This window comes from Moschus berezovskii, chromosome 2 (assembly GCF_049115385.1).
Source record: "Moschus berezovskii isolate FMDL1 chromosome 2, NW_MosBer_1.0, whole genome shotgun sequence".
NCBI classification, from domain to species: domain Eukaryota; kingdom Metazoa; phylum Chordata; class Mammalia; order Artiodactyla; family Moschidae; genus Moschus; species Moschus berezovskii.
In genome coordinates this window covers 57,281,477-57,297,068 of record NC_142461.1, presented here as the reverse complement: position 1 = coordinate 57,297,068, position 15,592 = coordinate 57,281,477, and the positions used below count along the sequence as shown (strand labels likewise).

Here is a 15,592-nt window from a genome sequence, read left to right as displayed (position 1 = left end):
GGAGGAAAACGGTCATGTGGCCGAGAAGACGGGGCACGCAGTACAGACCACCTGTTTGCACTGGGGACCAACCAGCTCTGGCCCGAAAGACATCTTCCATGAGATGGGTGAATTTTTGAAAATACATGTGAAAATAGCCAGGATTGAATGTGACGGGTAAAATGCTAACTCTGAAAAAAACGAATTAAGTAGCTTTTGTGTTTTAAATGAATTGTGATAGGGTGATAACTCACCTATTGTGCACAGCAATTTAGTCTTTAAACAAAATTGGATTTTTTTTCTACGCAGTACGTGAGGCAGTTTCCTGGATATTTTGTCTTGAGTTAATATAAATGGACACAAAGCTTTTTTTTCCCCACTGTAGGTAAATATTTACCTGTTTTCTTTATATCTTACTATTTTTCTGACTTTGCACTGATCGTATGTGATCTGTTCTTTGCTCCTCTTCTACTTCTGTTGCTATCTTAAGTCAAACTGAAAGTGGGATTCTTACATTTTCAATCTCAGACCTGGCTAATGTTTCCTGTATTTGAAATTGGCACCATCCTAAAACATTCCGAGCTAAAATTGTTTTCCCAGACTGAAAAATGTCACTTTAAAAAAAATCGCTTGGTGATGAGCAACATTTGTGATATTCTGTGATAATGGTTTTGCGCCTTTACGATTATGGGCAAGGTCATTGAACATCCTCAGTTGGATGACCCAAATGTGGTCACGTTCTGAAAAGATAGACTTTTGTCAAATCTCTGCATCTTCAACCTTTTTTAGAGACTGGAATTGTGTATGTTTATTTGATACTCACTTTATCTTCCCTGTTGGCTCAGAGGTTAAAGCGTCTGCCTCCAATGCGGGAGACCCGGGTTCGATCCCTGGGTCGGGAAGATCCCCTGGAGAAGGAAATGGTAACTCACTCCAGTATTCTTGCCTGGAGAATCCCATGGACGGAGAAGCCTGGTAGGCTACCGTCCATGGGGTCGCAAAGAGTCGGACACGACTGAGCGACTTTACTTTACTACTTATTTATCTGAATTACCAGGCATGTAACTAGTTTACAGATGTCTAGAGTTACAGAATTGAAAGAAGAATGTGATTACTAGTATTTAAAAGTTGTCCGTAAAGGTTATTTGATGGGAACGACTTTCTCTAGAAAATGTCTTCCATTCTGTCTCTTCAGTGGCTCTAGTGTCCCTCTTTTTTTCCCCTTTTGTGAGAAAATTGAGCTTTTGTGATTTACATGTTTTCCAGAAGCTTGTATCGCCATTGCCTTTGAAATAAATCATTTCTTACCAGTAACTTTGGAACACTTACTTTGTCTAATGCATATTGACAATTCTACATAAAAATGTCCCTTCCTGTTCCTCCTAGCCCCCAAAGAAAACCAGTCTACGGAGGGACTCCTTCAAGAATATTTGTTCAGATGTCCTGGGAGTTTGAATGGCCAATAAGATAACCTTGTTTACTGTAGTTCAAAGTGTCTGTTTTTGACACCAAAGTTTAGAGTAATAGCTAAATAAGTTTAGGAGCAATCCAAGTATATGATAAACCTGAGAACTTTCAATCAAGGATTTCAAGAGTGAATTCCAGCTATCTCCATTTTACAGATAAAGTGAAGAGTACTGGTCTCAATGATTGTGAAAAAAATTTTAATCTGTTTTAAAGATTCTATTTCTTGAATGATCTGGTTTCGAAATGTAGCTTCCTTCCCTTGACTTCATCCATTCTGCCTTTATGAGGTAAACATTTCTCTTATTCTGGGAGGTAAGGTTCCAGTTGATCCTGCCTTTCTTACACTCGGCTTTCATTCCTCAGTCAGCAAGTCACTTGGGATGCCACCACTCGGTCAGGATTCTGCCAGTTTCTGTACAGGATTAATTATTAAAAGAAATAAATACCCATGTGAAAAATAAAATTAGTTTAACATTTGTTGTGTATAATTCTTCATTTTAAAAGTTACATCATTTATTGTAAAACTTAGAAGGACATTAGCCTTTGAATTTTAGGCTCAAATGAAAATTTTTTGTTGTTTGGTTTCTGGAAAAAATTTCTAGAAAAAATTTATGTGAAACTATGTGATATTAACTGTTTACCCTTTTGCCTTGCTTACCAGTAAGCTCAGAGTGAATTTAATTCTTAACCATAGCAATTTTATTAGTTCACGTGGCTGGGATATTTGCTTTTCCTCCTTTCCTTGGTCTTATGTTTTATTATCCATGCAATATTATATTCTGGAAGTAGGTAGAATGTGAGTTATCTTTTTTCATAGTCAAACTCTGGACCATTGTCATCTTAGGCTATGCTATCTCTCAACAACTTCAATTCTGGTTTAGGTTACTGATCAAGATTAAGATTTTACTGCTTTCCTGGTAGCTCAGACGGTAAAGTGTCTGCCTACAATGCGGGAGACCCAGGTTCGATCCCTGGGTTGGAAAGATCCCCTGGAGAAGGAAATGGCAACCCACTCCAGTATTCTTGCGTGGAGAATCCCATGGACCGAGGAGCCTGGTAGGCTACAGTCCATGGGGTCGCAAAGAGTCGGACACGGCTAAGCGACCTCACTCTTCTGTCCTAAGTATGTTACAGGAAAATGTAATGATCTCTGCTCAGTTTTCCCTGAAGTGCTCTTATTTAATTTTGTTAGTATTAGTCCATCATTTTGGAAACCACATGACACAACTCTTGACTTTTTAAATTGTTCTCTTTTTCTGTGGCTTTTTTGGGGGTTGCTCACTGGGTATAAATCCTGAGGCTGTGAGGCCTCTGCTTTTTACCCACTTGTCTGCCTTCACAGCAGCATATCCTCTAATCTTTGTGTAGGTAATAGTTGATTTTTCATCCAAGCTTTGTTCTTATATTTATCTCCACATACCTAATGACTTCGGGGCTTCCCAGGTGGCCCAGTGGTAAAGAATCCACCTGCCAAGTAGGGGTCACAGGTTTGATCCCTGGGTAGGGAAGAGGCCCTGGAGAAGAAAGTGGCAACCCACTCCAGTATTCTTGCCTGGGAAACCCAATGGGCAGAGGATCCTGGCAGGCTTTAGTCCATGGGGCCATGTCATGGACTATAAAGAATCGTACACAACTTAGTGACTAAACAACAGTCTGATGACTTCAGATTTAAAATCTTCACCATATATCTGTTATTTTGTCTCATTTCAATCTATTTTGCATGTTGTTTCAAGATTAATTACAGAGTTATAATTTCAAGATACCACTCCTTCCAGAAAACCAGTAATGGATTGGGGTGCACGTTATATCAAACAATTCTATGTAGCATTTGAGGTTTTTGATTAACTATTTTACCCCAATGCTTGCCCAACATGAACATTTTTATCATACTATCTTCTCTCTCAAGAATGCCATACTTCACTTCTGCAAAATGTAGATGTGTATATTCTGTCTTAGTGAAGGCTCTCTGGGAAGGGTTAGCAGGTGGAGAAGAGGGATCATTTTTTAAAGTTACTTTTTGTTTGGGCATTATATTATTTAATTAGAAAAAGAGAAAGATGATTCTGGGAAAGTATCAGTAGGTGTATGTATGCCCTTTAGAAAATAGGTAATGCATACAGGATACAATATCAAAAGTATTCCATTAAAACAAGATCGTTTTCCCCCTATCACATTGGCAGATGTTACATTAAGTGATGGAAAGGGTATGGGAAATAGGAACTCTTTACATTGCTGGTGGAAGTATAAATTCATCTATCTTGGAGGGCAATTTGGTAGTAATCTGTTAAAAGCTGCACATCTTTGATGCAGTGATGCTGTTTGCTTAACTATATAATTAAAAATATATTAAAAGTGAAAGTGCAAACTAATGATTTCAGTTAGCTTCAAATAGTATGATTTTGTTTTTGTAGTTCATATTTATTCTTAATAAATGGTGAGTGAAGTCACTCAGTCGTGTCCGACTCTTTGCGACCCCATGGATTGTAGCCTACCAGGCTTCTCAGTCCATGGGATTTTCCAGGCAAGAGTACTAAATGGTAGTCAGCAGGAAAAGAATCATTACCTCATATTTTGTGTGAATTGAATTTCAAAGTAAGATTAAGTACTTAAGCATTTCAGCAATGTTGAATTAGATCTACTATATAGAATAGTACTGATAAGTTGAAGCAATATTGGCATCCCATCCAGGTAATACATTGTTAAATAGACAGAACCTCTGTTTAAATAGAGGACAAATTCTGTTATGATCCTTTCATCATTTCCTTTTAATTTGTAAAAGTGAACATATTTACAGTTCATTTAAATTGAAATTGAAAATATATTTAGTTCATTCCCTGGGTCAGGAAGATCCCCTGGAGGAGGGTGGGCAACCCGCTCCAGTGTTTTTGCCTGGGAAATTCCATGGACAGAGGAGCCTGGCGGACTACAGTCCATGGGGTCACTGAGAGTTGGACATGACTGAGCTACTAATAATTTACGATACAAACTTATAAACCCTCCTTCATAAATAAAATATATTTAATTTTGGGTGTGGGACTTTGCAGTGAACCCTTCAGTCATTTTATTTGTGATTTGCTCAATATTTTTTCTAGATTACAGTTATCAGTGAGTTGTAGTTTTGTTTGAATGCCCAAGCATAACGTACATGTTAAAATTTTTTGTGTCCTGATGTTTATTTTAAACCACATGCATCTATTTAGCCGTTGATAATACCGGGACACAATCTGTAATAAACTGCATGCTCCTAATAATACTTAGATGTCATTCACTGAAGGAGCATGAATTAGTTCCTCAAGTTTAGTCTACTTGAGTTTAGCTTCTTGTTTCTAGGCTTTATATTTTTTACAAAGAAGTCTGCCTACCTAAAAATAAACTAAGGGAGTTCGTCTTATTTGGTGAAGACTTGTATGTAGGGAAAAGTGTGGTAGTGGGGAGTAGACACAGTTTTAGTCTGAAAAATATCAGGGTCACCTTGAAGAGAAATTTGTTGAAGGTATATGTGGGCGTCTTCAAGTTTTAAAAAATCAGTAAAAAACTGCACTACTTCCTTCTTGTGATTTTGAAGTGAAGAAAAATTATGACTGTAGAAACCGAAAGTCTGCCTGTAGGATTTGCATTTTTAAGCACCTCAGTCTTCAAATTCTTTATAAACCAAGGAGTTGCCCGTGTGTGCCATTTCACTGTTAAGTCATTTGATACTAAGAGGAATGTTTAAAGCTAAATGAAGTAACTATTTTTATAAATACATATCTAACTGTAGATTTCTCTAAGTAAGGTAAATAGTTTTCAGGTAGAAATGTTGTTGCTAAGATTTTATCCTGGAATCTACTCAGGTATAAATTACTTTGGTTGTGAAACACAGGTGCAAAGAACTGAGAACTTCCCTTGGTGATTTTTAAACTTTAGAAAAATTTGTTTTCTTTTTTTAATTTTATTTAATAAATGGTACAAAGCACAATGCCATAAACATTAACAATTAAAATTTCACCAAATGAAAAAAATGCTATAGAATACACAGTTGCAAAAAGCTACATTAAATTATTTTACAACTGCCTCAAGCTGCAAAAAGAAAAAAAACCCAATGCCATACCTAAGTTATCCCTCTCTCAAAATAATGCCATTTATATTATAAACCACGAGCTCCCCATCAAAAGACGGGAACTGCTTTTGTTAATTCATATATATATATATATAACTGTATCACTTTGCTATACACCTGAAACAAACACAACACTGTAAATAAAATATAGTATAATATAAAATAAAAATAAGTAACAGATCTTTGGGGCTTTACACTGAGTTAGAGTTCCTATCAGAGGGATAACAGCACCACAGCCACACTGATATTTGTACATTTTTAGGGGTCCAGGTTAACAAAACTGAGGGGTAGGTAGATTTTTCGCTAATATTTTTGGCACAGTATTATGCTTGTTGGAGAAACTTGTGTTCCATAGAAGTGGAATGGTTAAGTAAATTATGGCACATCCACATGAGAGTTTATTATTCAGTCATTTAAAGTGAATACAGATACTTTTTAGGAATATAGGAAAATATAATGTTAAGGCAAAAGTTATAAAATTTTCTATGCAATTTGATGTCAAGTCATCTCAAGCTTTTAAAAAACGCTTAGAAAAAGTAGTAGAAATAAGCCAAAACGATGTTAGCAGTTGTGGTTTGTGAGAACAGATGATTTTCCTGCCTCCATATAGTTACTTTTAAGATTTCTTATTATGATAACTTCTAATCAGAGAAAACATTTTAAATTTGTAAATCTCTACCCTGCTGTCCTTGTTTGCTCTCCTGATATCCTTTTTCTAGTATGTATAACAGTTTTATCGTGTTGAAAAAAGTTCTGAAGAAGATTGTGAATGGATTTGTTAAGCTCCTATTATTGGCATTATCCAGTTGTATTCTCTTTTATCCTCAAACATCAAAGTTTTAAATTTCTTCACTGGTTTTGGTGTGAGTCTCATAAAATGTTGCCTGTTTTTCTGCCATATGAAAACATTGTAATGAATAGAGTTTAACATTTCTTAGGTTCACTATAAGGGGGTATTACTATATTGTGCTAAAATACAGTGATGCTCCAAGGGAAGTGTGGCACAGGGCCAAATAGTGTATATTTTTGGCTTCACAAGCTATCTGGTCTATTAAAGGTATTCAAAGCATCTGTTGTAGCAAAGAAGGCATAGACTGTAGATTTGAGTAGGCATGACTTTCTTGCAGTAAAACTTTATTTACAAAAACTGGTGGCCCTTGCGGTAACTTGCTGTTAGTAGCCATTGCACTGAACTGTTTTTATTTGTGTAAGATTTTTTCTAGTACCCTGGTTTTGGTTAGAATGGTTTGTTCTTCTGTGGATTATTGTATCAGTTGCTACATTTTGTTCTTGGCCTCTGTGTCTCCAGTTCAACTATTTTCCCTTATTCTCACCTTCTATACCCAATTACGCATACCTTTAAAAAAAAATGGGGTAAAATTAATGTAACATAAAATATACTGTTTTGACTGTTTTTAATTGTACAGTTTCATGGCATTAGGTACTCCCATTACTTTTTTAAAGAACCCAGATAATTAAGCTTTATATGTAAAATATATCTAAATCCTTTATGTCTACATTATATAGCCCTGAATGAGTAAAAGTTTCTGATTTTTAGTATAGGAACTTAGGAAATTTAAGGAATATAATTTATAGGAATTTTGAGCAGCTCAAAAACTGAGAATTAGAGTTGGAAGTGATTTTAAAGACCTCTATTTCCACCTCGTTTTACATAGGTTGTAAACTGGCTACAGTTATTAAATGACCTAACCAAGGTCATACAATGTTAGAACTTACTGTGTTTTTTCTTCCAGTATTAGGAAATTAATATAACGTTTTATAAGTTTTTAAGTTTAGTATTGAAAGAGACCTTAAAAACCCATCTCTCCAGCTAATTTTTTTTAAATTTATTTTTTATTGGAGGCTAATTATTTTACAATATTATATTGGTTGGTTTTGCCATACATTGACATGAATCCGCCCCAGGTATACATGAGTTCCCCTTTCTGAACCCCCCTCCCATCTCCCTCCTCTCCTTATCCTCCCTCTGGGTCATCCCCGAACACCAGCACCAAGCATCCTGTATCATGCATTGACCCTGAACTGGCGATTCGTTTCACATACGATAATATACATGTTTCAATGCCATTCTCCCAAGTCATCCCACCCTCACCCTCTCCCACAGAGTCCCAAAGACTGTTCTATACATCTGTGTCTCTTTTGCTGTCTCGTATACAGGGTTATCATTTCCATCTTTCTAAATTCCATATATATGCGTTAGTATACTGTATTGGTTTTTTTCCCTTCTGTTCTACTTACTACAGGTTGTTATCCATCTCTGTTTGAATACTCATTGATAAGAGAATTTATTACCTTTGAAGGCAGCTCATACCATTTTGAGTTGTTTTATTTTTCCTTACATTCCCTGGTGGCTCAGAGGTTAAAGCCTCTGCCTGCAATGCGGGAGACCTGGGTTCAATCCCTGGGTTGGGAAGATCCCCTGGAGAAGGAAATGGCAAACCACTCCAGTATTCTTGCCTGGAGAATCCCATGGACGGAGGAGCCTGGTGGGCCACAGTCCATGGGGTCGCAAAGAGTCGGACACGACTGAGTGACTTCACTTCACTTCTATGTGTAGCTGAAATCGGCCTTTTGTTAACTTTCACCTATATATTTCAGTTATTTTGAGGAAGTCATCTCTCGTGTGGTATTAGAGTAATTTCAGTGATAGAATTCACATATCTGTATTTTTACAACTAGAATGACTTGTTAACAGATACTTGACTAAAGGAGTACATGGTTGGAAGGACAAACAGAGTTGGACATCTGGGACTTGATCTGCCCAGTTCCTCAGTCTCAAATTGAAGTCAAGCAGATTGTACCCTTGGGTTAGACTCATGAAGTTGTACATATGGACACTTTGTCATCAGCTGATGTAGACAGCCTGGCCACTTCTCACATAAAGCTCACTTTTGTGTTTCTTTCTTTGACTTGCTTTTGAATAAATTTAAATAAAGTCCAGCTAAAACAGCTGCCTCATCTCATCCTTGCTTTGTATTTTACAAGATGCAGTTTTAAAAAGGCAGAATAACAATTTAGTCTTCTAACACAAGTAGTTTCCCTGTAGCATTTTGGTCAGAAATTCTTCAATATGTAAGGAATCTCATCTTTCTTTATTTTGAATAAACTCCAGGTATTCCTCCTAAAATGGAGTGTAACAACTCGGCACAGTTGGTGTGGCATAGCAGAAAGAATCTGGGATTAGGAACCAAGTACTGACTTTCTGGGACTAAGTCTGGTCCACCCACTTGAGTTGTGTGTCTTTGGCCTTATTAGTTGACTTTATCTGTAATTTGGGGACAGTTTACCCACTTTGCTTTATCACTTGGAGTTTTAAGATGAAACAACAGAAAGTCCTTTTAAAGTAAAGCTTTAAAAAATGTAAAATTTGTTTCTGAATTCTCTAATACTTAGCCTTGGGGAAAAATAATTTAGAGGTATCACTTTGTCAGACTTATAATGGTATATGATCAGCCACTGTGAATTCAACTTTCAACCTCACAGGTTCAGTCTGCCAGTTTACTGGTGTATGGACGCTTTCTATCAATCAGATCACTCTAAAATCAAAATGATAAACTAATTTAAAAACAGCTCCAAGTATTTTTTTCAGATCATTGTTTTAAAATGAAGATACAAGTAAAAACACCAAAGCATTCTTTTGTATTCTATTAGTAGGCATCATTTTTTTTTAATTAGTTGAAGAAGTTTTTGATTATCTTAATAGGTTTACTATACTATGTTATACATTTGAGTTATATGGAGTTGGAGAAGGCAATGGCACCCCACTCCAGTACTCTTGCCTGGAAAATCCCATGGATGGAGGAGCCTGGTAGGCTGCAGTCCATGGGGTCGCTAAGAGTCGGACACGACTGAGTGACTTCACTTTCACTTTTCACTTTCACACATTGGAGAAGGAAATGGCAACCCACTCCAGTGTTCTTGCCTGGAGAATCCCAGGGACGGGGGAGCCTGGTGGGAAGCCTTCTGTGGGGTCGCACAGAGTCGGACACAACTGAAGCGACTTAGCAGCAGCAGCAGGACCCAGTTAAGTTCCCTGTCCTCACAAAGGCAATTCTGCGCTCTGCCAGTCACTCTTAGGATCTCGGCAATCAGCTCTCCTGAATCCACTAGTGCCCTCTCTGCACACTGCACATTCACAGTTTTGCTTTCTCAACACCTTAGTCCATTTCCATGAATCCATTTCAGTTTGTCTGAGTCCCTCTTTTTGTGTCGAACCTGGCGTTGATTTCAATATAAAACCAGAAGAACCTCTGCTTTGGGCTCACCTTGGTCATGGTCCCTGCAGCCCTTGGAGAAGCAGCTATTCCCGCAGTGATTTCATTTACTATTTTCTTGCTGATTGACCATCTTATGGATGAATTCTGGGGTCTAGATGATATTACAGGTGATCTTCACATATTCATAACAATTCACTTAGCTCCAGAGAACCATCCTAGCTCAAGAGATTGGTTTTTAAGATTTTTTTTTTTTTCCTGATGTACTGTTCTTCAAGACCCTTACCCACTGGGTTGGCAACTTGCAAACTGGAAAACAGTTATACTACAGAAGTTCTACCACGGGAGCCTGGTGGGCTGCCGTCTATGGGGTCGCACAGAGGCGCACATGACTGAAGCGACTTAACAGCAGCCGTATATGGATTGACAAAAAAGATATTACCCCAGCCTTTATAGTTTGGAAAGGTCAAGTAATATGAAACATTATTTAACAAAATAAGACAAAGTAAGTTGTTTTCCATATATTTCCCCTCTCCTCATTTTGCAGTTCATTTTCCTTCTTTCATTTGATAAAGAGTTTTTTCACTTAGTAACTTTTGATAGCATAGATAGTACATAGTCAATTTATAAACTAAATATCAGACTAAGAAGTTTTAATTGTCCTTTTGTATTGGGAAACTGGTTGATCAGTAGTCAGAGACAGTGTCTCTCCCTGTTTGTAGAATTGGTAAATTTGTAAATTTTTTGGTAGTCTCCTCATTTATTGGTTGATTTATATAGAACTCTCTCATCCCTGAAAATTAGGTATTTTAACAGCTCGTGGGTAAAAACAGGCACCCTAATTAATATATCCTATGCTCTGGCTATTTGCTGTTCTTTGTCAATACCCAGTGAATGTTTACTTTCCTTGGTGTGGTCATTCTGTTTCCTTTGCTTAAAGTCCTCTTCTGTTGCCATATTTCCAGCTCCTACCCATCTTTTAAGTCTAGCTCAAATTCCATCCTCCCCTGAAGCTACCTTATTAGTTCATAGTGAGTAATTTTCCAATGATTGGATCCCATTGTCTGTTTCTTGTAATTCCTCATTATGTATGTCTTCTCGTTCCTTTTTAGATTGTAAGCAGGGACTTACTAGTATAATGCTGTACATGTTATAGATTTCAGTTAAATACATGGGGGTTTTCATTTTTTGTTTTTTAAATTTCTATGTTTTAGGCAGATATTTTGAGAGGGTAAAGTAGGAGAAGGAAGGGTAAAAGAAGGAACAAAATGATGGTGAAAAGATCTTAAAGGCAAAAATTAAAAAGGAAATGAGGGAGAGTAAAAGGAAAGAATTAAAAAGTATAAAACAAGGACTTTTCTTGGAATTTGCACATCTTCTATGTATACCCATTTTAGTTGCTGAGTGCTGTAACTATTTCATGTTTTTTCCCCCTACAGAATCTGAGGGCTTATCACCAATTGTAGGTACTACAATTTGAAAACCTGTTATGATCTATTTTTTTGTCATTAAAACTTAAACACTTCTCAAAAATATCCTAGTTACTGTATATTCCAAAAACTACAGTTTTTGGCTTTTGAGTTTTAATGGTGAAGTATAATATCATTAAGCAGTACCACAAAGTGGTATAAATTTGGGGAAATAAAGTGTTAGTTGCTCAGTTGTGTCTGACACTGCGACTCCATGGACTGTGTAGCTCACCAGGCTTCTCTGTCTGTGTAATTCTTCACGCAGGAATACTGGAGTGGATAGCCATTCCCTTCTCCAAGTGATCTTCCTGACCCAGGGATCGAACCTGGGTCTCCTGCATCGCAGGCAGCTTCTTTACCATCTGAGCCACCAGGGAAGCCTGGGGAAAGAAGTGGGGGAGGGAGGTAATAATCTCAGGAAAGGTCTTTAGGGTAATTTCTGTGTGGTTGAAAGTTTGGGGAGAACCTTTGCATTTGTTCCCGAGACTGTTGAAGTAAATTCATTTTCAGATCAGAGTCTGAACTTTTAAATGCTCAGATTGGTAGTACTTTTTTTTAAAATCAATTTTGAACTTTTTTTATACATTTATGTTTATTATTTATTATTTATTTTGTGACCATAGTATTTTAGGGATGACTTAAATATCTCTCCAGTGGATAAAAATTAGTCTCTTGTCCAAAAGTAAGTAAATATTTAGCCTTTTATGTTATCTGTGGCAATAAACATGGTCATTTTAAATTCTTTGCCCTATCTACCATAAGCTGAAGAACTGTATATTTTATGTTACTTACATAGCTTTTAGGCAAAGCAAATACCATTTACTGGTGTGGTAAATACATGAAAAGCTTATTCTGCAGTTTTTTAAAGTGATAAACTACCACTATCTGAAGTTTATTTAACAAGCCATTTTCTGTAAATAATTAGTGTGTTATTTTCCACTGATTGTTTTTGACAGCTGGCTCAATTTTTCTTTAAATATTAAGTCATCAGTACTGTTGAATGCTGCTTAATGGTTTTAGATCAGGGTACGATCTAGAAAAATCGTACCTTATAAAAGTAATTACTAGGTAGTAAGTTTCAGAGCCAACAAAACTGTAGAGGCATGTATTTTGGACTCTGAATTCAGAGGAACAAGGTTTCTAAATATATCACTACCACTGTGTAGTCTTGGAAAGTTTGTTGACCTGTCTGAGCCTCTGAGAAATGGGGGATAGAGTCAGTCTTTTTTTCTTTGTCAAACAGTAAATATATTGAGCATTCACTGTGTACCAGGAACCATACTTTATTTTGGATAATAGTACTTTTAGTCATCATTGTAGGGATTAAATTAGAATGCATGTAAAACAACTAATCAGAACACTTAAGAAAAGTGATCCATAATTTTAACTCTTAAAATATCCCAAATATATTTTTAAAATTTCTCTAAGAGCCAAAATTGTTTTAAGGAGTAATTATATATCCAGGATGTATCTTTAAATTATAATAATCTTATGTGTTATTTTTTTTAAAACAGTGGCATGAAATTCTTGTACTTTAGTGTTGACTTTAAAAACAAGAAGCTGGTATGATAGCTTTGAAAACAAGTATAAGTGACATTAATGCCAACATTAGTGTTTCTTTGAGGAGAAATTTTATATGTGCATGTGTAAATGTACATGCTTTATGAGCCGACACTGTATTCTGTTGTCTTTTAAAATAGAAATATATGAACCACTCTCTAATTTTCTCTTTCTTGAAATAAAGGTAAAGCCTTTTCCAGACATTGTATATACACATATGTATTTGTATGTACATACATGTATTTGTACCTTTGATTTTAATAAATAGTGATGGGTGGGAAGGGGATTGGTCTACCCTAGATCTATAATTCTTATAACATCACTATAATACATATGACAGTCATGAATTGTCAGAATATTAAACTATGTTCATTTCAGTTTCAGAGCCCCCCAAAAGAAAGTATTTATAGGTTCATTATAGTTATCTGAAAACTTTCTAACAGTCTTTGTGATTTGTGGCATTTGATGTATATATGTAAGCCTACGTCACTTTAGAAATAGTCACTACAACTACTGACAATTGAGTACTTTCTGCCAGACAGGGCACTGAGGGTATTGAATGTCAACCGATTCTCACAAGAACCCTGTGAGGTAGGCCCTGTTATCTCCCTTTCTCAAATGAGGAAACTGAATCACAGAAAATTAATTAATTTACCCAAGGTGACTTGACTAGTAAATATAGCCAGGACTTGAGAACTTGTACACTAATCTTTTCTTAATTACTCTTTCCCTCAGATTTTACAGTCAGGTTAATTATTCAAGCTAAATTTTTATATAACTGTTTATAACAAATATATGACTATAATATATGTGTTATATTCAAGGATTCCCTCAAAGCTCAGTCAGTAACAAATCTGCCTGCAATGCAGGAGACCTGGGTTCACTTCCTGGGTCGGGAAGATCCCTGGAGAAGGAAATGACAAACCACTCCAGTGTTCTTGCCTGGGAAATCCCATGGACAGAGGAGCCTGGCAGTCTATACAGTACATAGAGTTGCAAAGAGTCAGACATAACAACTAAACCACAACTGTTTTACATATTATAATCATCCTATAAAAAAACAGTAACAACAGAATGAAATATTGACTCTTACCTGAACATTTTCTAGGCTCATAGTTAGTATTGGGTGATTGTATTAGGCTGTACAGGAAGAAATCACCATAACAGATGATTTAGGATTACAAAATATCTATGTAAATTAATGAACATGTTTTAAACGTGCTTCTCAATGTGGTTTCAGTAATACTATTTGATTTTGGTAAATTGGCATTTATTAATATGATAGTAGGTCTTGAGGAATCGATCAACTGCAGTCTGCTTCATTGATTATTTTAAAATGGATATATGGCTAAAATCTACTTGAAAGTTCACATAAGAGTTAATTTTGTGTTCTTTTTTTCCTCTTTAGTAAAATAAAACAGGGTCTGTTACCTAGTTTGGAAGATTTGCTGTTCTATACAATTGCAGAAGGACAAGAGAAAATACCTGTTCATAAATTTATTACAGTAAGTTTTTATATTTTTCTATCCTAACTTTTTAAAAATCAGTAATACGAATCAATATATGGTGATATTGCAATGTAGTCTTAAAGTCATCTGACATGTAGATTCTGACTGACACTATTTCTCTTATTTTCAAATTTTCATCATGCTCATTTCAAGGTAATCAGTGAAAGGAAATGAAAGAAACAATGAGAAACTTGTCCAGAAAGAGGGTAATAGTGACACTAAAATGCCATATATATATTCAGGTCTTGGGTAGAGGTTTTTAAATACAAGAATTAAAAACTTGTAGTTGGAATAAGCATATACATTATTTGCGCTATGTATTTACAGACTCTTATTTTTTTAAAAACAGGCACTCAAATCTACAGGATTGCGAACGTCTGATCCCAGGTTGAAAGAGTGTATGGATATGTTAAGATTAACTCTTCAAACAACATCAGATGGTGTCATGCTAGACAAAGATCTTTTTAAAAAGTAAAAATTTCTGCCAAACCGTTAATGGTCATTTGCTATGCTATGTGCTGTTTTTTTCTTTTAAAGCGAAATTGCATCTTTGAAAGCCAGTGCTTCCTGTGTAACTGAAAACAGAGGGGAGGGGATTTATAAACATCAGTTGCTTAGAGCAACTTGATGCACATTGAAGTTCTATAATATACTGGGGCTAAGAGTATACCTTGAAACTGTTCTGAGGAAATGTAGCCATGGATGTTTCCAACTTATAATACCTGGAGATTGTATTCAGTTTGAATGGAACACACTCTGTCCTGTTTAAATTGATCTCTAATTCATCTACATATCTTGCAGCCTTTCTCAGCATGGTCTCTGTTTTCTTTTCTACAAGTTGATTTAGATGACATCATAAAATGGGAAGGCTTCAGGCAGCCTGCATTCATTAGGTTTATGTGTCTCCATTGTCTGCTTCTCTCCTCACAGCAGACACAGGCTTACTGCATAGGCTTTTGTATTTTTTTTTTTTCAGAATATCTAAAAACTTAAATGCTAACTTTGGACATTAATGCCTTGATTTGGTTGAATGAGAATATTTTTATTTTCCTATGTTTGCCAATCTTTATTTTCTCTAATGTGTTCCTGCTAGTCTGATTGCTTAATAATTTGGTAGACAACAAGTTTGTCCATGGAACCCAAGGAAGTATATGGTGTTTTACAACTAAAATTGAGAACTAAAATAAAACTGTAAACACTACTGTTAAACCTTGGCTTTTTCCTGACCTTAGGCTTAGGTTGAAATAGCTATAAAGAATTCTAGCATCTACCTTG

The 15,592-nt window shown here is 36.0% G+C and overlaps 1 protein-coding gene across 3 annotated transcripts in view; it reads left to right on the top strand.

Annotated features, from left to right (window-relative positions):
* Positions 1–15,592, top strand: part of GLS (glutaminase) — an 85,292-nt gene that overhangs the window by 1,223 nt on the left and 68,477 nt on the right. For all 3 annotated transcript variants that reach the window (XM_055398844.2, XM_055398845.2, XM_055398846.2), the window contains exons 2-3: positions 14,218–14,314; positions 14,667–14,788. In XM_055398844.2, the coding sequence (XP_055254819.2) occupies positions 14,218–14,314; positions 14,667–14,788 (219 nt within the window). The remainder of the gene's footprint in view (positions 1–14,217; positions 14,315–14,666; positions 14,789–15,592) is intronic.